Source organism: Nycticebus coucang, chromosome 15 (assembly GCF_027406575.1).
Source record: "Nycticebus coucang isolate mNycCou1 chromosome 15, mNycCou1.pri, whole genome shotgun sequence".
Taxonomy (NCBI): Eukaryota; Metazoa; Chordata; class Mammalia; order Primates; family Lorisidae; genus Nycticebus; species Nycticebus coucang.
In genome coordinates, this window is record NC_069794.1 from 83,555,307 (window position 1) to 83,578,186 (window position 22,880).

At 40.4% G+C, this 22,880-nt stretch overlaps 1 protein-coding gene and 1 pseudogene across 1 annotated transcript; one reads left to right on the top strand and one right to left on the bottom strand.

Annotated features, from left to right (window-relative positions):
- Positions 1-452: 452 nt before the first annotated feature.
- LOC128566505 (succinate dehydrogenase [ubiquinone] iron-sulfur subunit, mitochondrial-like) lies at positions 453-1,005 on the bottom strand (annotated as a pseudogene).
- A 7,047-nt stretch (positions 1,006-8,052) lies between these two features.
- Positions 8,053-10,598, top strand: LOC128566506 (prefoldin subunit 1-like). The gene is given in 3 exon segments (XM_053563337.1): positions 8,053-8,292; positions 10,198-10,294; positions 10,297-10,598. Coding segments are annotated over 3 exon segments (639 nt in total).
- Positions 10,599-22,880: the final 12,282 nt, after the last annotated feature.

The following is a 22,880-nucleotide window of genomic DNA, read 5'->3' on the forward strand; positions in this document are numbered from 1 at the left end:
TGATTTGTTTATCATTTCAAATACCAACTTGCCATTTCATTGATCGTTTGCATTTTTCAGTTTCAATTTTGCATTGTTCCGCTCTGACTTTTATTATTTCTTTTGTCTTCTAGCTTTGAGTTTGGTTTCTTCTTCTTTTTCTGGTTCCTTGAGATCTGACATTAGGTTGTTAATTTGTGATCTGTCTTTCTGGGGTAGGCATTTAGTGCTATGAACTTCCCTCTTAGAACTATTTTTATTGTGTGTATCCGAGATATTTTTGTAGTATATGTCACTCCTGTCATTTGATTAAAAAACTTTTGATATTCGTCTTTGTCATTGACCCAGGGATTGTTCACCAGCAGGTTGTTTAACTTCCACCTGTTTGTGTAGTTTTGAATGTTCCTCTTGGAACAGAGTTCTAATTTTATTACACCGTGGTGTGAGAAGATGTATAGTGTGATTTAGATTTTTTAACATTTGCTGAGACTAACATCTGATGTGTCTTGGAATATGTCTGATGTCCTTTCCTTGTTGTTTCTTGCTCCTTGGGATTCATCCTTCTTCAAATAAGGCTCAGTGGATTTGGACTTTGCATAGAAGTTGCTCAAATCAGGAAGGAGTTCCTTTATCACATACTTAAGTGGAAGAGGATAGATTTTTGAGACTTTATTGAAGTTGGTGTCAATTCATCGGTGTAAGCTACAGTGTTGCCTCCGTTGCTGTTTATTGCACAAGAGCCACAGATACCTTCTCTGCATGATCTTCCAAAGATCAAGGTTGCATCAATTTCATTCTTAATCTTGATTAAAGCATCCAGGACTGTAGGGCCACATTTAGACCAATTTCGTAAGTCTGCATACGAGGTTTATCTCCAGCCTTGTCTGGGTCCCATCCATAGATGGCAAATTTCTTGATCCAGGGGGCCGTGGCTGCCACTGTTTGGACCCCTCAGCAGGCCCGAATGCAGGATCCATGAAAGGCTGTGGCCGGGAAGCAGCGCCAAAGAGCGACCACCAAAGCCATCTCGGCTCCTGACGTCAGCCCCACCCCTTTGAGTTTTTTTATCCATTCTGCCAATCGTTATCTATTAATTGGAGCATCTAGAGTCCAGGCGTCCTCAAACTGCGGCCCGCAGGCCACATGAAGCCGTGTGATTGTATTTGTTCCCATTTTGTTTTTTCACTTCAAAGTAAGATATGTGCAGTGTGCATAGGAATTTGTTCATAGTTGTTTTTTTTAAACTATAGTCCGGCCCTCCAGCGGTCTAAGGGACAGTGAATTGGCCCCCTGTTTAAAAAGTTTGAGGACGCCTGAACCATTGATGACCAACGTTAATATTGATATGTAACATACAGTACCATTCCTCATGTTGATTACTGCCTCGTTGCTTTGTTTTCTCCCTTGCGTGACTGTTGTGTAACAGCTGTGCATTGTCACTTTTGGTTGTTTTTGTGCTGCAGGGGCATCAATGGCTGTGTTCCATGAACAGAGCACTTTTAAAGATTTCTTGTAGGGTAAATCTGATGGTGACAAATCCCTTAGTGTTTCCTTGTCTGGGAAGGACTTGCTTTCTTCTTCAGTTATGACGCTTAGTTTTTGCAGGATACAAAAATTTTGGCTGGCAATTATTCTGTTAAAGAAGACTGAAATTAGAACCCTGGTTCCCTTCTGGCTTGTAGTATTTCTTCTGGGAAGTCTGCTATTATTCTGACGGGTTTTCCTTTTAAGTTACTTGATGCTTTCACCTCAAGGTTTGTAGCATTTTCTCCTTGTTTTGACTTTTGCCTATCTGGTGACTCAGTACCTTACAGATTTCTTGTTTGCAATGAATTTTCCAGTTTATTGACCTTCTTGTATAGAGATGTCTAACTGTCTAATAAGATCAAGGAAGTTTTCCTCTATTATTCTCTTAAATAACTTTTCCATGCTTTTTGTTTTTTCTTCGTCTCTCTCAGGAATACCTATACATCTCACATTTGGGTATCTTACATAGTCCTATAATTCTCAAAGACTTTGCTCATACTTCTTGTATTTTTCTTCATTTTTGAAGAAATGCCTTGCTTTTTAATTCTGAAATTCTTGCTTGTGCTGGGTGTAGTCTGTTGTTACACCTTTCAATGAGATTTGGTACTTTCCTAAATGATTCTTTCATATTCAGAAGTTGGTTGTGTTTTTCTTAAACTATCTATCAGTTTAGTGAATTTTTCATTCATCTCTACAATTTTTCTTTTTTTGTTTCTTTGTGGTGGCTTTCAACTTTTTCATCTATTCCATTGAACTGACTTGTATCCATGTATTGAGTTCCACATCCAATATGTCAAAATTTCTTTTCTTTTTTTCACTATTTCAGATTAATATGAGGGTACATATGATTAGGTTACATTGTTTGTGTTTGTTGCAAAAAATCCAAGTTGTATATGAGTACTTCACCCAGGAGGTGTGCCACATATCCCTACATTGTACCCATTAGGTTGGAGTTAGTGAGCTCCACGCCCTCCTTTCCCCCTTCTTGAATTTAATTGTATTTTTCTTCTCATGTGGGCCTATAGTTGTTCATCTACTAGTTTCAAGTTAGTATTGAGCTCATGGATGCTTGTTTTTCTATTCTTGAGATACTTCATTAAGGGGAATGTTCTTTGACTCCATCCCAGTAAATACACAAAAAGTAAAGTCTCCATCCATTTTTATGCTTTATAGTATTCCATGGTATACATATACCATGGTTTATTAATCATTCATGGGTTTCTGGGCACTTGGGTTTTTTCCACATCTTTGCTATTGTGAATTGTGCTGTTATAAACATTTGGGTGAAAATGTCTTTATGGTAAAATGATTTTTCTTCCCCCAGTAAGGGGATTGCAGGAACAAATGGAAAGTCTGTTTTTAGCTCTTTAAGGATTCTCCCTATGTCTTTTCAAAAAGGCTGAATTAGTTTGCAATCACAGCAACAGTGTAGAAGTGTTCCCTTCTCTCCACACCCACATCAACATCTGTAGCTTTGGGACTTTGTTATATGGGCTATTCTCACTGGGGTTAGGTGCTATCTCCCAAGGTGGTTTTAATTTGCATTTCTCTGATGAGAAGGGACAATGAGCATTTTTTCATGTGTTTGTTGACCATTCATCTGTTTTCTTGAGAGAAATCTCTGTTCATGTCTCTTACTCAATGATAAATGGGGCTATTTGCTTTTTTCTTGTTCATTACTATGAGTTCTGTAGATTCTGGTTATTAGGCCTTTGTCAGATTCAAAGCATGCTAATATCTTGTCCCATTCTCAAGGCTGTCTGTTTGCTTTAGCCATGTTCTTAGCTGTGCAGAAGGTTCTTAGCTTGATTAGATGCCATTTATTTATATTGGGTGCTGCTGCTATTGCCAATTGGGTCCTCTTCGTAAAATCTTTCCCCAGGCCAATACAGTAGAAGTTTTCCCCATACTTTCTTCTACAGGTTTTATTGTTTCATGTCTTAGATTTAAATATTTTATCTAGCATGTGTCAATTTTAGTAAGTAGTGAGAGGTGTAGGTCCAGTTTCAGATGTTTACATCTGGCTAACCAGTTCTCCCAGCACCATTTATTAGAGAGGGATTATTTTTCCCAGTGTATGCTTTTGTTTTGACAATGGTTCTCAACCTTCCTATTGCCATGACCCTTTAATACAGTTCCTCATGTTGTGGTGACCCCCAACCACAAAAGTATTTTTGTTGCTACTTCATAACTGTAATTTTTGCTACTGTTATGTATCATAATGTAAATATCTGATATTAGGCGACCCCTGTGAAAGGGTCATTCAACTCCCAAAGGGGTTGCGACCCACAGGTTGAGAACCGCTGGAAGACTAATTTGTGTTATGAGGCTAGTTTCATCTCTACTGCCTTAAGGCACCCAATTCCATTTGTGAAAGGTCATTTTAAATCTAACTTTAATTCATAGGAACCCATCAGTCTTTTCCCATCTAATTTCTTATTACCTAACTCCTTCCACTGTCTCTTTCCTTTCACCCACCATGGTTGCCTTTCCTATCCCTCAGGTAAGGGCAGGTATCTATATGCCTAAGTCAAGGCTTACTCTAATAGGTGGTTGCTTTTGGATTTGGGGCAATAGTTTTCATGGTAGCAGAGATCTTGGGGTGAGTGTGTGGGATATCCAGGCTCTATTAGCTGTGTTGTATTTTGCTAAAGGCTCTGGCTCTACAAATTTTTTTTTTTTTTTTTGAGACAGAGTCTCACTATGTCACCCTTGGTAGAGTGCTATGGCATCAAAGCTCACAGCAACCTCAAACTCTTGGGCTCAAGCGATTCTCTTGCCTCAGCCTCCAAAGCAGCTGGGACTACAGGCGCTCACCACAATGCCAGGCTATTTTTTTTTTTTTTTGCTGTTGTTGTTGTTGGAGTTGTCATTGTTGTTTAACAGGCCTGGGCCAGGTTTGGGGCCGGGTTCAAACCTGCCAACTTCAGTGTATGTGGCTGGCACTGTGAACACTGTGCAATGGGTCTCGAGCCTCTACAAATATTTTTTTTTAAAAAGAAATATCTAGAGATGGTGGTATGTACCTGTCACCCCAGCTACTTGGGAGGCTGAGGCTGGAGAATTGCTTGAGCCCAGGAGTTTGAGGTTACAGTGAGCTATGATTGCACCACTGCACTAAAGTCTGGGTGGGAAAAAGAGACTTTAAATTAAAAATGGGAATTCAGTCTAAAAAAGATAAAAATTTAGCATTATCAAAAAAGTTAATAAAGACTCAAGATGTCACTATAGTTGTTTATTACTCAACCTAATGGATTTCTCGCCACAACCACTGGCTTGCTCTGCTAGGGTGCATACACAGACATTCTGATACTCTTCTACAGGTTTTGGTTGCTAGTATCTAAGGATCAAGAGTAAGAAGACTCCTTCTTTGATTGCTGCTTCCTCTTCATATCACGATACAAACAACAAAGAATATTACACAAAGAAGCTTACCATCAGAAACAGAAAGAACTCGGTATCCCCAATGCTCCTGAAAATCAACATCCCAAATCTCAATCTCTTAAGTTACATGTATGAATTAGTGTATGTATGGGTATATAGAACACATATACGTGTATTAATTCATTTATATCTTACCTTGCGTTGGAGACTTCACTCGAGTCTGATTTCCATTCAATCTTTCACTAGTGCTAAAAGATTAAAAGGATAAGACATCCCATGACTTCCCATTTGAGTTGAAATTAGTTACATTCTTCTTCAACTTATGAAGTGGTTTAAAAGTTTCACATGGATGTCAGTCACTTGGAATCTACTATGCCACATTCCCTAGAAGTGGTAGTTCACATGTTTGCAATAAATATTTTATAACCCTCCGAAAGTTAATGACTCAAGATTTAAATATAGTTTTTAGCAATGAACCCAACCCAATGTATGAAATGCTTTTATGGTGAAATTTATTTTAAATCTAAGTTCAGTTCATAGAAACTCATCACTCTTCTTCCATCTAACTTATTGTTTTCTAAGTCCCTCCACTGTCTCTTTCTTTCACCCAGCATGGTTGCCTTTCATGTTCCCCAGACAGGGTCAAGTAGCTGAAGGCCTAAGTCAGGGCTCCTCTAATATAAAGTTGCTTTTGGGTTTGGGACAACAGCTTCCATGATGGTAGAGATCTGGGGTGTGTGGGACACATCCAGGCTCTACTAGCTGTGTTGTATTCTGCTGAAAGCTCCCCTATATTCTGTCCTCTGCTACCTCTACCTTGCTCTAAATAGGATTATCTCCTCTCTTCACCCAATCTAGTAAAGTCTCATACTCAGACATTCTGAAAATTTCCTAAGGATTTTGGCTGGTGGTTACTCAGGGCGTCACCTCTTATTACTCAGGTGATAAGAAGAAGAGGAAGCATTCCTCTTATTATCTGGTCCTCTTTTACCAACTAGATCCATAAAAGTTAGAAAGGCAGTTATATATGCTACAGAGTGACAACTAAGAAACAGTGTGAAAGACACTCTGTATTGCTGTGGATGCTCCTGACAATGAGCTTCTAAATCTCAATCTTTCGGGATGGGCGTGGTGGCTCACGCCTGTAATCCCAGCACTTGGGAGGCTGAGGTGGGTGGATCTCCTGAATTCGAGACCAGCCACCAGCAAGACCGAGACCCCATCTCTAAAAGAATAGCCGGGTATTGTGGCAGGAGCCTATAGTCTCAGCTACTCGGGAGGGGCAAGAGAATCGCTTAAGTTTGAGGTTGCTGTGAGCAGTGATGCCGTAGTACTCTATGAGGGGCAACATAGTGAGACTTTGTCTCAGTAAAAAAAAAAACTCAATCTTTCTCTTTCTCTGTGCTTATGAGTGTAAATATGTATGTAAATAGTACATCTATACATTTGCTTTCCTACATAATCTATTTATTCATATATCCATATTGGTTTAATTATATTTCACATTTCTCTGAGAGATTCATCATATCGTTCTGGTGTGTATTCATGGGAGGCAGAACGATAGGATTTAAAAATAATTATAGTCATTATCTGACTTCCCAGACTTAACTTTCTGCTTCATATTATCTACAATTATTTTATAACTTCTATACTGGTTGACCCTAGACTCTTATGTGACTTAGTTTTTTGGGAACTTTTATATAGTTTATCCATAGAAATGACTCTATGTGTTTGTAATTAAAATCTTGGGCCTATGAAAAAGTTTAATGACTGAAGATTTAAATTCAGTTCTTATTGAACCTAACCACAGGGAAAAGCATTTGATAAATGAATTTTGAATTCAAATGTAGCTGATGGGTATAGATCCTTTTTAGTCCATCTAAATTCCTGATTCTTAAGTCCTTCCATCAACTCCTTACTTTTTTAATATTTCATTTATATCTTATGTTGCATTTGTGAATGCACCTCAGGATATTGGTTTCAGTTCATATGAGGCAGTGGCAAAGAATGAAAAAGATACATAATAAGACATCGTGTTACTCCCCACACTTAACTTGCTGGTTCGAATTAGTTAAAACTTCTATGTAACTCATGAAGTAGTTAACCCTTGGTTCACATGTAATCAGTTATTTGGAAACTTGTATGTCTTTCTTCATAAAAATGTATCTTTACAAAGTTGTAATGAATATCATTAAGTCTATAAAAAATGTTTAAGTACTCATGATTTAAGTTCAGGTTTTTTTTTTTTTATTGTTGGGGATTCATTGAGGGCACAATAAGCCAGGTTACACTGATTGCATTTGTTAGGTAAAGTCCCTCTTGCAATCATGTCTTGCCCCCAGAGGTGTGGCATACACCAAGGCCTCACCCCACCCCTCCTTCCCTCTCTCTGCTTTTCCTTCCCCCGCAATGACCTTGTCGTTAATTGTCCTCATATCAAAATTGAGTACATAGGATTCATGCTTCTCCATTCTTGTGATGCTTTACTAAGAATAATGTCTTAACACAAGGTCAACATTTTATGTTTTAATTTATTTCAAATTCAGCTGCAGTTTCTAGATACAAATCCTCTTTTACCCCATCTAATTTCCTGACTCTTGTGTCCTTCATCAACTCCTCACTTTCACAATGTAAAGTCTTCCCTGCTTTCACATGTGGTCCAGTAACTACAGGCCTGAGGCAGGGGCTCTATCCAAGGTGATTGTGGAGTGATTTTAGGACACCAGCCTCACATGGTGGCAGAGCTCTGCAGTGTGAGGGACAATTCTAGGGTCTACTGGCTCCTTTTTTGTCTGCTGAAGGCTCCTTTGCTCACTGTTCACTACTTCTATTTAAAAGACAAGTAATATTCCATACAGAAGCTTACCATGAGAGCACGTTAGAAACACTAATTGAGGGAACTCTGTATTCCCATGATTACTGCTAAGAAGGAATACCCCCAATCAAAATTTCTCTGTAGAATTGTGTATATGTATACATTCATGTATGAATGAACGCGTGTGTGTATAAATGTACATATGTATTATATGTTTATTTTAAAATATCTCATGTTGTATCCGTGAGACCCCAGGATAATCTTCTCAATTCACTTGGAACAGTGCTAAAGAATTAAAAAGGTATACATACATATAAATATACAACAAAGGTGATATTGTAGACATCATGGGAATTAGTACTGTTCCAAAAGGCATGCCACACAAATACTACCATGACATGACTGAGAGAGTCTACAGTGTCACCCGGCATGCTGTTGGTATTGTTGTCAACAAACAAGTTAAGGGCCAGATTCTTGCCAAGAAGATTAATGTTCATATTGAGCATATTGAGCACTCTAAGAGCCAAGATAGCGTCCTAAAACACATGAAGGAAAATGATCAGAAAAAGAAGAAACCCGAAGGGAAGGTAACAGGGTTCAAGTGAAGCCCACTGCACCCTAGGAAGCACATTGTGAGACAATCAATGAAAGGAGCCTAAGCTGCTTGAATGAATTCCCCAGGAATTCAAGGTCTAACAGGTGTGCAGTGCAGTCCACAGGAGAACCAGTTGAAAGGGGCCTATGGCTGGAACCAACTCTGTATGAATTCAGGGTATAATAAGCAGAGCAAGCTTTGTGACAGCCAGTGAAAAATACCCTGAGCTGCTGGAAACTGCTCCCTATGAATTCAAGGCATAATAGGTATAAAAATTAAAAGGCTACTGTAAAAATGTTTCTCTTCACTGAGTAGAAGTTGGTGTCCACTTCCTGAAAGAAAAATTTAATAGTGTGAAAGCATTAAAAAGACACCATAACAACACACCTTGTTACTCCTCAGACATAACTGTATAGTTCAGATTAGCATAAATTACTGTGCAACTTATAAACTGGCTTACCCTAATTCACATTCAATCAGTTATCAGGAGACTTATTTGTCCTTCTCCATAGAAATGCATCTTTGCATGTTTGTAATGAATACCTTACACCTCTGAAAAAATTTAATTTCAGGTTTTTACTATTGAGAAAACAAACCACAGTGTAAACAAATTTTGTGATGTCTTTCAAATTCATCTGCAGTTTCTGGGCGCAAACCCCTTTATTCAGCCTAATTTCTGGATTCTCAAGTCTCTCCATCAACTCCTTACTTGCCCAATTGTAAAGGCTTTCCCTGCCTTTTCTGAGCTGGGGACTCCATCCAATGTGACAGTGGGTTTGGGTGTGGGGCACCAGCCTCTCATGGAGGCAGAGGTCTGGGCGTTAGGGGCATTTTCAGGGCTATTAACTTCTTTCTTCCCTGCTGAGGACTCCCCAGCTCCCTGCCCACTGCTGCCACCTCCTTGTTCCAATCCAAGACAGGATTCTGTCTTCCCTGTCCCGTGCCAGTAGAGTGTCGTACACAGAAAATCTCAGTTTTCTCAGCATTTCCTCCTAGAACTAAGGGTGGCAGTGCACTAATAAGAAGCATTTGTCCCATGGCCTGTTTCTCTTTTATCCCACACAGTCATAAAAAGGTGCAAAGTCAACTACAGATGCTACAGTGAGAAGATTAAAAACAGTGCCAAAGACAAAGTGTATGTCTGTCTGAAAATGAGAGTGGGAAAAAAGAAAAGACACACTGTCCTGCCATGGATGCTCCTGAGAGGACATCTCACTAATCTCAGTCTCTCTCTCTCTGTAATTGTTTCATGTGTTTTGTGTGTGTGCACATCGATGGCTTTACAACTGGATTCTCTTGCTACTTCATTCCTATTAATCTTTCTAGGCTTTTCTGATTCTTTGTGCTCTTGTGTTTTGAACAGCTTGTTCTTTACCTATGGGACTAGCTGCCAGGGTAGAGAAGCTGCTCCAGTGAAATGCTTGGCTAGAAGTATATGTCTGTGTGTGCGCGCGCGCGCGCGTGTGTGTGTGTGTGTGCGCGTGCGCACAAACACATCTTAACTTAATCTTTTATAACCCAAATTTCATTGATGGCTTTTACAACTGGATTATCTTATCATTACATTCACATTAAGCTAATTACTAAAAATGGCCAAAGTCAGACATGATGTATAATTCTAATCTTACTTTTTGCATCAAAATGCTATAATTACTTTACAATTGGTGACCTGGTTAATCTTTAATAATCATGTGCATGTACAAGAGGTTCTTCAGTTAGGAGGAGACACATTCCTGAGAATATTTTTAGCTCAGATTTGTATGAAACTTAAATCCTAGATGAACAACGCATATTTGATAATAATAATGACACTATAATGGCTAATAGGTGGTAATAAAAATACAATGTAATAGTATAATACTCCTGTACTGTAATAAGAAGCTAAAGAGGCATCAAGGTGGCAGTCTCTGTGGATTGGGAGTTGCAAAAGGCCTTCATAGAGCTTCAAGCCAAAGTTATCAACACTCAACAAAAGGTGAAGCTTGCAAACATAGAATGAACAGCTGAACAGAATGGAAAAAGCACGCACATCTTGTAGATAGTAACATGTATGAAGGTGTAGGAAGAATGTTTCTTCTCCAGTCCAAGGAGGTAACCCACAATCAGCTGTTAGAGAAACAGAGACTAGCAGAAGAAAAAAGTAAACTAAAGCAGAAAAAATCCTACCTGGAGCGAAGCATTAAGGAAGCCAAGGACAACATCTGGGAGATTCCGATGGCACAAAGGGCCCAAGAGGGAGCCTCCAGGGGAAGCTCTTCCTCCCGACCCCTGCCCGGACATTTTATCTGGATGGCCTAGCAACCTCACATTTTCTACATCATCCTGAGCCCCTTTCAGATCCTAACGCTGTAATTTTCACCCTGGCTCTGCCTGCCACCCTGCCTAGACACTCTCCTCTCCTGGGATGAGTCACAAACTCCTAGAAGAGGGAAGGTGGGAGTCAGGACAGAGAGGGAAGCTCTCCCTGAACTTACCACTGTGCACACTGATCAGACCAATAAAAGGGCTCTGCCCCACTCTGGTAATACGCTTTTCTTGAGCTGAGGGAGGATGACAGAGCAAGAGAGGTAGTGGCCATCTCCACCTCAGCTCCCTCTGCATTGGAGCCTTTCCTTCTTGGGGGAGTGTGATCTGGTCCTTTTTTTCTTTTTTCTTCAACCCTTTTAACCCTTCAACTTCTATGGCCTCTGTGTGTTTGAGGTATACAGATGAATGTAAGTGAACAGAATAGCTGTCCACTGGATAGCTGGCACAGAATAGCTCCAGCTTTGTGGTTCACAGCTGAATGTAAGTGAACAGAATAGCTGTCCCTCTTGTGCCGTCTGCCTAAAGATTCCTTTCCCTGCTTATTTCTAAACATTCCAAAAGAAATTTGTCTCCATTTGGCCAATATTATAAAATGGACACTGTAATCCTGAAGTGTCTTGGAGGCTCAGGGACAGCAAGTGATGTGCTAGGCTGGCTTGTCCCAGCGTCGTAGAGCTGATTAATCCATTTTAAGGAATTTTGTTTCAAGCCAGTTGTCAAACACAGCCATTATCAAAGGCTATGTAAATGTGCAAATTCTGTTAAGAACAAGGAAAATATTCAAAACTCAAAAAAAAAAAAGAAATTAAACTATTGAGATCGTTCTTTTAATGCAAACAAATAGAGCATAAACCAAATTCACATAAAAGCTTAGATTGGAGATAGGAAAAATGTCAAAAAATGATATTAATGGTTAACACTCACTTAACATTACATAAATGTCTTGCTTACAGGAAGGGGCATTTTGAGGCCAGGAGGCTAACATTCACTGGAAGATGCTGCTGGGGATGGTGCTGGAGAGGATGGAGTGGGTGCTGGACAATCAGGATTTGATTCTGTTGCTGAAGGAGGGGAGAATACCCTTGACATTGGTTTCTGGGAAATGGTATCTAGGGGAGTTGGCACAGCTTTTTTCTTCTCGTCATTGTCAATGGCCCTGCAGCTGATGTCCTTCCTAACTGCACAGAAATCCTGTGTAAACTGTTGGATGTTAGGATCTTGCTCCTCAAGCTTAGCAAGCCCTGCTTCAGTGAGATGAAAGACTTCAGTTAATTCTTTCTTTGTAAACTTTCTGGGCTCCTCTGATTCTTCGTTGCTCTTGTTTCTATCAGCTGCTTCTCTATTTGTAAGACCAGCTGCTAGGGTGCTAATGCAGCAACCAGACGCTTAGCCATGTGGGTTTGTTCACATGCACTGGAGAAACTAGTTCCCAAATTATTAGTAGACTTATTTAACGGTAGGAGGCACCTGTGAGAAATACCTTGGCGATAAGGGACTGGGGAAGGGATTTAACATCATTTAACATCATTGGTTAATGATGAGCACGTCAGAGCAGGTGACAAGAGCACCAACATTATTGCCCAGCAGTCTCCACACTTGTGGTGTATTACTTCTAAATAAATAACCTCAGGAGAAGCTGCTGCTGGAACTAAGACTGACAGACTGCTGCTGGGATTGCTACTGAGATGCTCGCTCCTACTAATATTGTCTGTGACTTCTAAGGTGCTTCGGCACCCGAGACAAGTGGCGAGACCTGACATTTAATTATAACTCATCCTATTGGGAGCTTGTTGGTAAGTACAGACACAGTACATTGGATCATGGTCTAACCTGGGAACGCCTATAAATCTCTATTTTGACCTGGTTTGCCATTTTTCCTAAATTATAATTGAGGATTTATAAGCTGGTAATGAATATCTTATGGCAATTTTTTTATCAGATTAAGTAACTAGGTCTTAATCCTAATATGTGACAGCCATTGTGATGGCATTTCTTTCAAGATGAACTTTAGTTCATATGTCCTTATCCCTTTTATCCATTGAGATTCCCCATCTTAATTGCCACCGCCAGCTCCTTACTTCTTGCCTGTCAGTGCTGTCCCTTTCCCAACAGACAGCTGCAGGCCTGAGGGAGGAGCTCCACACACTGTGATGGTGGGTTTGGGTTGGGGCACCAGCCCCATGTGGTGGAGAAGCCCTGAGGGTTTATTCTTTCTGCTGAGGACTCCTTGGCTCCCTGCCCAATGCTACCTCCTTCTTGCTCCAGATAGAATTCTGTCCTCCCTTGGCCCACACTTGTACATCTCATTTCCAAGTAAATAAAAGCGACAGACACTAGAAGTAAAAAAGTCTTCCTGTGTAAGCTGTTCCCTCATTTTCCAAAATACAAAGAACATTCTATAAAGAAGCTTACTAGGTGAGGACTTTAAGGCACTTTTTATTCCCATTGATGCTCATGACAGCAAATAACACAAATATCAATCTCTCTGTAACTGTATGTATAAATGTACGGGTGTGTGTATATATATGCATTATATATATGTATGTATTTATTCATTTTTATCACATATTGTATTAGAGAGTCTGCCAGAAGATACTCTTTCAATACATACAGGGCAGTGCTAAAAAAAAAAAAAGTACATAGTAAGGTATATAATTTCCTAGAACTTCCTAGACTTCCTTTTTAGTTCAAATTGGTTAAAATTACTTTCCAACTTATAAACCATTAAAGAATTCACGTGTGTATTTATTTATTTAGAATCTGATAAATCACTAAAAATGGTAACTTATCTGATTGTAACACACATGTCAGACCTATAACAAATTACTAACTCAGGGTTTAACTATGTTTCCTCACTGCTGAAACTAACCCAATGGGTAACAGCCTTTTGTGGTAGAATTCATTTTAAACTCAACTGCTGTTTGTGGGTAGTGAGTCCATGATTATGCTCCTGACCTCTGTCCATCACTGCCTCACCCTCATGCATCCTGCTCGTCTTCCTGGCCAGGAGATCTGATCAAGTAGCTGCAGGTTAAGACACGGGCTCCATCGAATGTGATGGTGGGTTTAGGTTTAGCACCAACCTAAACAGAGCTGTTGACAGAGCTCTGGAGGATGAGAAACAAATCCAGCTTCCATTAGCTCTGTTCTTTTTGCTGAGTGCTTCCCTCCTCTCATCCGTAGGCCCGTTCTGGCAGGACAGGGAGCACTACAGTGTAGAGTCTCAGACACAGGAAATGTGATTGCTTCCTAAGGAAGTGGCTGCCAATACCTAAGGGTGACAAGTACACTAACAGGGACGAGCAACTCTCCTGTGACCAGCTCATCTTTATCCAACTAAATCTAAAAAACGATGAAAAATTACCCACAAATGCTTAAGAAAGAGTTTAGAAACAGTGTCAAAAACCACTCTGTATAGCCATGGATGCTCCTGAGAGAAAATTTCACAAATGTCAATCTGTCTCTTGTTTATGTTGTGTATAAATGTTCTGCATGGATATGTGTTGATGGGAGTATGTCTGTATGTATATTTATTTATCCATGTGTGTAGTTGTGTATATATACATACATATATCTTCATCTGTTTATACCTTACCTTATATTGATGGAAGACTTACAGATTACTTCTATCGATTCCTTCAGATGTAGCCTAAGGGATTATAAAGAAATACAGTCAGAATTGATTTAAAAAAAAAAAAAAGCACATTGTACCCCATGATTGCATTAATGTACACAGCTATGATTTAATAAAAAAAAAAATTAAAAAAAAGAAATACAGTCAGATAAGATATAATGCTAAGTTTACTTTTTTCAGATAGTTTCCATTACTCTAGGCATGAACTGGTTTATTTTAAAATATTAATGCGTGGAGAGACTAAACATGGGTGACTGGAAGCAGCCACCATACTTGCACTCCCAAGGAAATTGGGGAAAAGTGCAGGCAGCTGCCTTCTTTAGGACTGCTCTTCCCAGAAACAGCAGGGGAGAGTGCAGAGAGGAAAACATGGGACACTCAGAGTGAAAAAAAGTGAAGCAGAAACTCCTAGGAAGCAGGAGACAGAGAGTTGCATATTACAAGATGGAGTCTGCCTGGGGCACAGTGGAGCTGGAGGCACTGTACTAGTTCTGCCAAGCAGAGGGAGCTCAGCCAGGGACCACTGCCTGGTCTCACAAAGACCCATCTAAAAGCTGTGCAGAATAGAACAGCAGTCAGCAGGCACTGGGGGATCAGCTAGCTGCTAAAGCTAGCCTCAGCTCTTGGGTCACCTACACTAGTCCTCCACTGGAGGGAGGGTGGGGGTTAGACTGATTTTGGCTGCCATTAGCCTTACCTGGTAACCCAGGGCTTCCCCCATAAAACACAAGGGAAGGTAAAAACTGCATCAGAGAGGGGCACAGTGAGCCCATAGTGGGAGGCAGCAGCCCCGGGCTTCACTATAGGCAGGTCCTGGTAGGGGTGTGACGTGGCCTACTACTCAGGGCCTCTGGGACTGATAACTGCCAGCCAGAGTTGGAACGCTGGCAGCCTTGAAGCCTGCGGAGGGGCCCGCAGAACAGTCAACTGTCACTTTGCTTACGGCAGGTCTGGGAAGGCGTATGGTGAACTCTGTCTCCGGGGCCTCTGAAACTGACATCAGCCCCGCAGACTTGGCATCTAACCAGTTCTAAAGCCCACGCCCATCCGGAAGGACAGCAGGACAGCGAAGGAACAGCCGCCCCCTTTGCTTCTGGCAGGCCCCAGATGGGGCACGGGGGACTCTGACTTTATGGGGCCTCCGCCACTGACGTCGCCCGCCAGACTCAGCGTCCGACAGGTCTTCAAGCCCCCCAGACACTCGGGCAGAGCCACAAACTGTGGCTTCGCTCCCGGCAGGTGCAGGAAGGGACGTGGTGACTCTGCCCCGGTGCTTCTGAAACTGACAGGGCCTGACCTGTGTGTCCTAAAGCCTCTCCCCGCCCCCACCAAGTGCGGGCAGAACAGCCAACTGCCCTTTGGCTTCTGACAGATCTGGGAGGGGAAACCGGACACTCTGCCCCCTCCGGGCGTCTGAAACGGACACCAGCCCACCAGACTCGCCCCCCTGACGGTTCCTAAAGAACAGCGGATGGGCCCTCAGGACAGCAAACGTCGCTTCCCTTCTTAGGTCTGGGAAGGGGCCCGGTGAACTCTGTGTCTCCAGGGCCTCTGAAAGTGGCATCGGCCCAGCAGACTCGGTGTTTCTGACATTTCCAGAAAGGGCATGAGGACTTCTGGGTCCGGAGCCTCTGAAACTGAAATTGACCGCTAGTTTTGGCGGACAAATGGTCCTACAGCCCACCTGGTGGGCAGCAGAGGAGCGAACTGCGTCCTGGCAGGTCCCTGAAGGAGCTTGGCGAACTTCACATACCCAGGCCCCAGAAACTGACCTCTGCCTGATGGCCTTGGTCTCCGCTGGTCCTAAAGTCCCCTGGAAGGCCGGCAGAACACCAAAATGGTGCTGTGCCTTTGGCAGGTCTGGAAAGGGGTGTAGTGAGCTCTACGTCCCTGGGGCCTCTGAACTGACACCTGCCCACCAGATTTGGCATCCGCCTGGTGCTAAAGGCAGCTTGACCGCCCCACAGAACAGCTGACTACCGCTTGGCTTCTGGTAAGTCTGGAAAGGGATATGGGGAAGTCTGTGTCCCTGGGGCCTCTGAAACCGACACTGGCTCCCCAGACTTGCTTTCTGACCAGTCCTAAAGCCCACTGGGTGGGCGGGCAGAGAGGAACAGCTCCTTTGCTTCTCAATTCTAGGAAAGGGTGTGGTAAACTCCGCCTCCCAGGGCCTCGGAAACTGACAAGGGCCCACAGATAAAGCCCGCAGGGCAGGCGGGCAGAGCAGCAGATTGCCACTTTCCTCCTTCCAGGTCTGGGAAAAGGCTTGGTGAACAGTCTGTCTCCAGGACCTCTGAAACTAATCGTCTTAATGGACTTGGTATCTGACCCGTCCTAAAGCCCACCAAGTGCACTGGAAGAACAGCCAAACCTCCACTTTGCTTCCAGCAGGACCAGGAAGGGGCACTGTGAACTCTGCTTCGTAGACTTCTAAAACTGACATGTGCCTGCACAGTCTTAAAATAGGCTGGGCAGCAGGTGGAATAAGAAGTTGCCTTTGTTGAATTTCAAGTCCCAGAAAGGGGATGGAGAGCTCTGCATTCCAGGGAAGCTGGTGCCCACAGGAGCCCTCCTGGTGGGGCATTCAACTGGCCCTAGAGCCTACTGAACCTCACAGAAGCTCCTGACCAGTATACCATTTGCTTGCCCCAGACTACACCCTCTAGGCCATTACAGTTTTGTGGGAGTTGGCTAATCGAACCCAACTAGAATATTTCCTAACTATAATTTAGGGACACCATATCTTTTTGCTTAGAGTTATAAAAATAAATAGAAAACACACATGGGGAAGAAACACCACACATACCCCCTGGGCAACATGATAAATCACAGCATATCAAGTGCACCAAGGGATTACAATGGAGCTACAGCAGTAAATTCTGCCTTTAAAGAAGAAGCACTTTGCTGAAGTGTCAGGTATGAAATTCAAAATATGGAAGGCAAATATGATGAATGGAATTAAAGAGTGGTAAAGGAAGTCCAAAAATTGTCTCTAGAAGTCAATGAAATCAAAGACAAATTCACTAAGGACCTGAATATAATTAGAAAGGATACGATGGAGCTGAAAGAATTGAAAGAAGCACTCAGGGAGTGTCAAAATGCTGCATAGAGTTTTAGCAAAAAATCAGACCATGGAGAAGAAAGAATCTCAGAACTCAAAGACCAGACTTTTGGCCCAATCTTTTAAAGAAGATAAAAGAATAAAGCAAAAGTAAACTCTGAGATTTGGGAATATGCAAAGTGTACAAACATTTGAATCATTGGTATTCCTGAAGGATAAGAAGAAAGTCTCAAAACCAAGGAAGCTCTAGCTGAAGACATACTCAAAAATTTCCCAAGCATGTCCAGAAACCTAGACATACAGTTACATGGAATTCCAGGACAACTTAATCCAAACAAAGCATCTCCCAGACACATTGTAATAAACTTTCTCAAAGTCAAAATGAAAGAGAAAATTCTGCAAGCAGCCAGGCATAAGCAGAAGTTCACTTACAAGGCCAAACCCATTAGGGTATCAGTGGAATTCTCAATAGAAACCTTGAAAGCCAGGGGACAATGGGTAACTATCTTCAATCTTCTCAAAGAAAACAACTGCCAACCAAGGACTCTGTATCCTGTAAAACTAAGTTTCAAATTTGATGAAGAAATCAAATGTTTTACTGATAAACAAACACTGAGGAAATTTGCCACTGTAGGAAATACACAGAAGAGTACTTGATGAAGACCAATGCAATAGTCCACAAGCAAAGTAAAGGCACCTGAGAACTAAAGCACAAAGCCTAGCTTCCACAATGAACCAAATGATAAAATAAGGTAACAGAGGGGCGGCACCTGTGGCTCAAAGGAGTAGGGCGCCAGCCCCACATGCTGGAGGTGGAAGGTTCAAACCCAGCCCCAGCCAAAAACTGCAAATAAATAAATAAATAAATAAATAAAAATAAGGTAACAGAACTCAAGACAAGAAATTGAACTAAAATCCACCCTATATATCAATTCTCGCAATAAATGTCAGCAGCTTAAATTCCCCACTGAAGAGGCACAGACTGGCTGATTGGGTAGGAAAAGTACAAGCCAAGTATACACTGGCTTCAGAAATAAATCTAACCTCCAATGGTAAAATAAGACTCAGGGTAAAGGGTTGGAAAGAAATATTACAGGCAAATAGAAATCAGAACTTCACAATCCTATTTGCAAATATAATGGGCTTCAAAGTAACAAACGTAAACAGACAAAGATGGACACTATATACTGGTCAAGGGAATAATGCAACAAGAAGACATTTCTATCCTGAATATTTATGCACCCAACTTAAATGCTCCCACGTTCATAAAATGAAGCCTCATTGGTCTCAACAATATGATATTCTATAACAGCATTAATAGCTAGGGACTTCAACACTCCACTGACAGAACTAGACAGAGCCCCCAAGCAGAAGCAAAATAAAGAAATAATGGACTTAAACATGAGTCTAGAACAAACAGGCCTAACAAATAGACACAGAACATTTCACCCCAATAATACTGAGTATGTATTCTTCTCTAAGCTCATGGACCATTTTCCAAAATAGATCATATCCCAGGACACAAATCAAACTTCAACAAATTTAAAAAATAGAAACTTTATGAAACACAATGGAATGAAAACTCAATTCCAACAGAAAACTCTTGCCCACACAATGTCATGAAAACTAAACAACCTTTTGCTAAAGGATAGCTGAGTCAAGGAAAATATAAAGAAGGAAATGATTACATTCCTTGACTGAAATGACAATGAAGCTACAAGCTATAACAACTCCTGGGATACTGCAAAAGCAGTCCTCAGAGGGAAATTCATCACATTAAATGCCCACATCCTGAGACCAGAAATCAGGTATCCAATAAATCATCACAAAGTACTGGGAAAGGAAGACAATCTAACCTTTAACCTAGCAGAAGAAAAGAAATAACCAAAATTAGATCAGAACTAAATGAAATCGAGAATATAAAAAGATTAATGAAACAGAAATTAGTTTTTGAAAAGATAAATAAAAATGATAAACCTCTGGCCAGATTACTTAGAAACAGAAAAGTAAGATCCCTAATAACTTCAGTCAGAAAGGAAAAAGGGGAAATAACAACAGAGAGCTTAGAGATAAAAAAGATCATCACCGAATATTACAAAAAAACTTTATGCCAAGAAATGTGAAAACATGAAGGAAATATATGAATACCTGGAACCATACTACCTCTGTAGACTTAACCAGAAATGAATTGAACTCTTATACAGGCCAATCAAGCATCGAAATTGCAACAACAATAAAAAAGCTTCCAAGAAAAAATGTTCTGGACCAGTAAGTTTCACAGCAGAATTCAAACAAACCTTCAAAGAAGACATCAGATATATTTTGCAAAACCTATTCCAAAATATTGAGGAGGAGGAAACCCTCTCTAAATCTTTCTATGAAGAAAATATCTCCCTGATACCAAAATCAGGAAAGGGCACAACAAAAAGAGGAAAGACCAAAATCATTAAAGAACATTGATGCAAAAAATACTCAATAAAATCCTAGCAAATAGAATTTAGCTACATATCAAAAAAAAAAATAATGCATCATGACTAGGCGTTATCCCCAAAATGCAAGGCTCATTCAACTTATGCAAATCTATAAATGTAATTCACCGCATAAACAGAAGCAAAGACAAAGACCATATAATCCTCTCAATAGATGCAGAAAAAGCATTTGACAACATTCAGCATCCTTTTTAATAAAACACATAAGAAAATAATTATAGCTGGGACATTTCTTTAACTGACAGAAACCATCTACAAAAAACCCACAGCTAATATCATACTGAATGGAGAAAAAAATGAAAGCATTTCTGCTCAGAACTGGAACCAGATGAGGATGTCCACTGTTGCCATCACTGTTGGACATGGGACTAGAAGTCTTAGCCAATGTAATCAAGGTAGCAGGCTATGGAAGGGTATCAGGGATATCCAAGTGGGAACAGATGAGGTCAAACAATTTTTCTTTGCTGATGATATGGCCTTATACCAAAAAAATTCCAAGGACTCAACCATGAGACTCTTGGCAGTGATCAAGAAATATGGAATGTCTCGGCTATAATATCAATGTTCACACATCAGAAGCCTTCGTATATGCCAACAACAGTCAAGCTGAGAAATCAAATCAAATTCACGATACTCTTCACAGTAGCATCAAGGAAAATTAAATACCTTGAAATTTATTTAAGAAAGGCTGTGAAAGATCCCTACAGAGAGAGCTATGAGAAACCCTGAGAAAACAAATAGCAGAAGATATCGACAAATGGAAGAACATACCATGCTCATCTCTGGGAAGAACCTACATTGTTAAAATGCCTGTACAACCCAATTTGATCAACAGATTTAATGCGGTCTCCATTAAAACACCATTATAACTTCAAGAAATTGAAAAAAAAAAATAGTTCTTCATTTCATATGGAACCAGAAACAAATCTGAAGACCTAATGCAATTCTATGAAATAAAAATAAAGCTGGAGGCATCACGTTAGCAGACGTCAGGTTATACTACAAGTTGATAGTGATCAAAACAGCCTGGTATTGGCATAAAAACAGCGACATAGATCTACGGTACACAGTGGAGAACCTAGAGATGAAACCAGCCTCCTAGTGCCAACTGATCATTGACAAATCAAGCAAAAACATACTCTGGGGAAAAGAATCTATATTCGATAAATGGTGCTAGGAGAACTTATTAGTCACAGGTAAAAAACTGAAACTGGTCCCACACTCTCACCACTTCCAAAAATTAAGTCACTCTGGATAAAAGATTTAAATCTAGACATGAAACAATGTCTAGACAAAAAGATTTAAATCTAGACATGAAAAGTCTAGAAGAAAGTGGGGGACAAACTCTTAACAATATTGGTATAGGGAAGGAATTTGTGAATACCCTATTGGAAATTTCACCCACATCAAACATAAATAAATTGGACCTGATCAAGTTAAACAGCTTTGTACAGCTAAGGACACAATCAGCAAAGCAAACTGACAACATCAGAATGGGAGAAGATATTCACATGCTATAAAACTGACAAAGGGCTAATATGCAGAATCTAGAAAGAACGTTAGCAAATCAGCAAGAAAAGAGCCCATTAGAAACTAGGCAAGACACTTTAGCAGAATCTTTTCCCAACAGGACAGATGAATGGTCAACAGAAACACGAAAAATTGTTTATCAATCCTAATCATTAAAGAATTGCGAGTCAAAACCACTTTGAGATGTCACCTAACCCCAGAAAGAACAGGCCACATCACAAGGTCTCAAAGTTGCGGATACTGACAGAAGTATGGAAATAGGAGAACATACATGCACTGTTGGTAGGATTGTAAACTAATACAGTCTTTTTGGGAAGGAGGATGGAGAATCCTCAAGGAACCAAAGGTACTTTCCATTTGATCCTGCAACCCTATTGCTAGGTATCTAACCTGAAGAAAAAAAATCATTTTATTGTAAGGGCATTTGCACTAGAATATTTATAGCAGCACAATTCAACAATTGCAAAGATGTTCTTCTCCACTATGAATGGATTAATAAACTGTGATTTTATATATATATAATATATATATATATCACCAGGGAATACTATTCAGTCATTAAAAGATGTAGCCTTTCCAATCTTTTGTATTCACCTGGGTGGATTTAGAGAACCTTCTCCTAAGTAAAGTACCTCAAAATGGAAAAGCAAGCACCCCATGTACTAATGCTAAGTTGAAACTAGAAGATCAACAAGAATAGGCCAACACCAGTGTAAAAAATAATTCAAGATGAGGAGAAGGAGGGAGAGAAGGGGAGAGATGGGGAGAGGGGGCATGTGGTTTGGTAAGATGCCAAATAATGGGTACAATGTAGGGGTATAAGGCACGCTCTCTGGGTAAAGGACGCAACTGCAGCTCAAACTTTACCTTACAAATGCAAAAAACGGTAATTGAATCATACATACCATCCTAGAAATCCAAAATTTAAAAAAAAAAATTGAAGAATGTATCACTAATTAAATCTAGAAGGTCATTTTGTATAAGAAATGAGGATTTAAGGTGTTCATAATAAATATGTTAGGCCTGTGAAAATAGTAATGCTTCCAGATTTTAGTGAAGCTCTTTATTATTACCTGAGTTTCAATCTGTTAGTCTCTGCACTGAGTCAGAAGCTCCACCCTACTTAAGAGTGGGTTTGAATTTGAGTCACCAGCCTTACACGGTAGCAGAGCCCTTGAAGGTGAGGAAAGCATCCAGAGTCTATTATCTCTGTCTTTTCTGCTCAGAACTCTGCTATTCCACTTCTACTTTACCTCTTCCTTGATTCCTTCTTAAAGGTTGAATAAGGTAGTCCCAAATTTTATTATTGAGCTTCACCCTGTAACTCTGTTACATACAGAAGCCGACACTGTGAATACTTGAAAAACATTGTTCAAGAAAGTCTATATTTAATACCCATGTGCAAAATTTTATATTTTTATGAATATTCATATTTATAAAGTTGACATATCTATTTATATGCTATATTTCTTTTTGTATGTGTGTGCATACACATATGTTTTGTTAGTCTATTTCTATGTATTTTAATATACTTTATTTTAATATATTCTATTTTTATA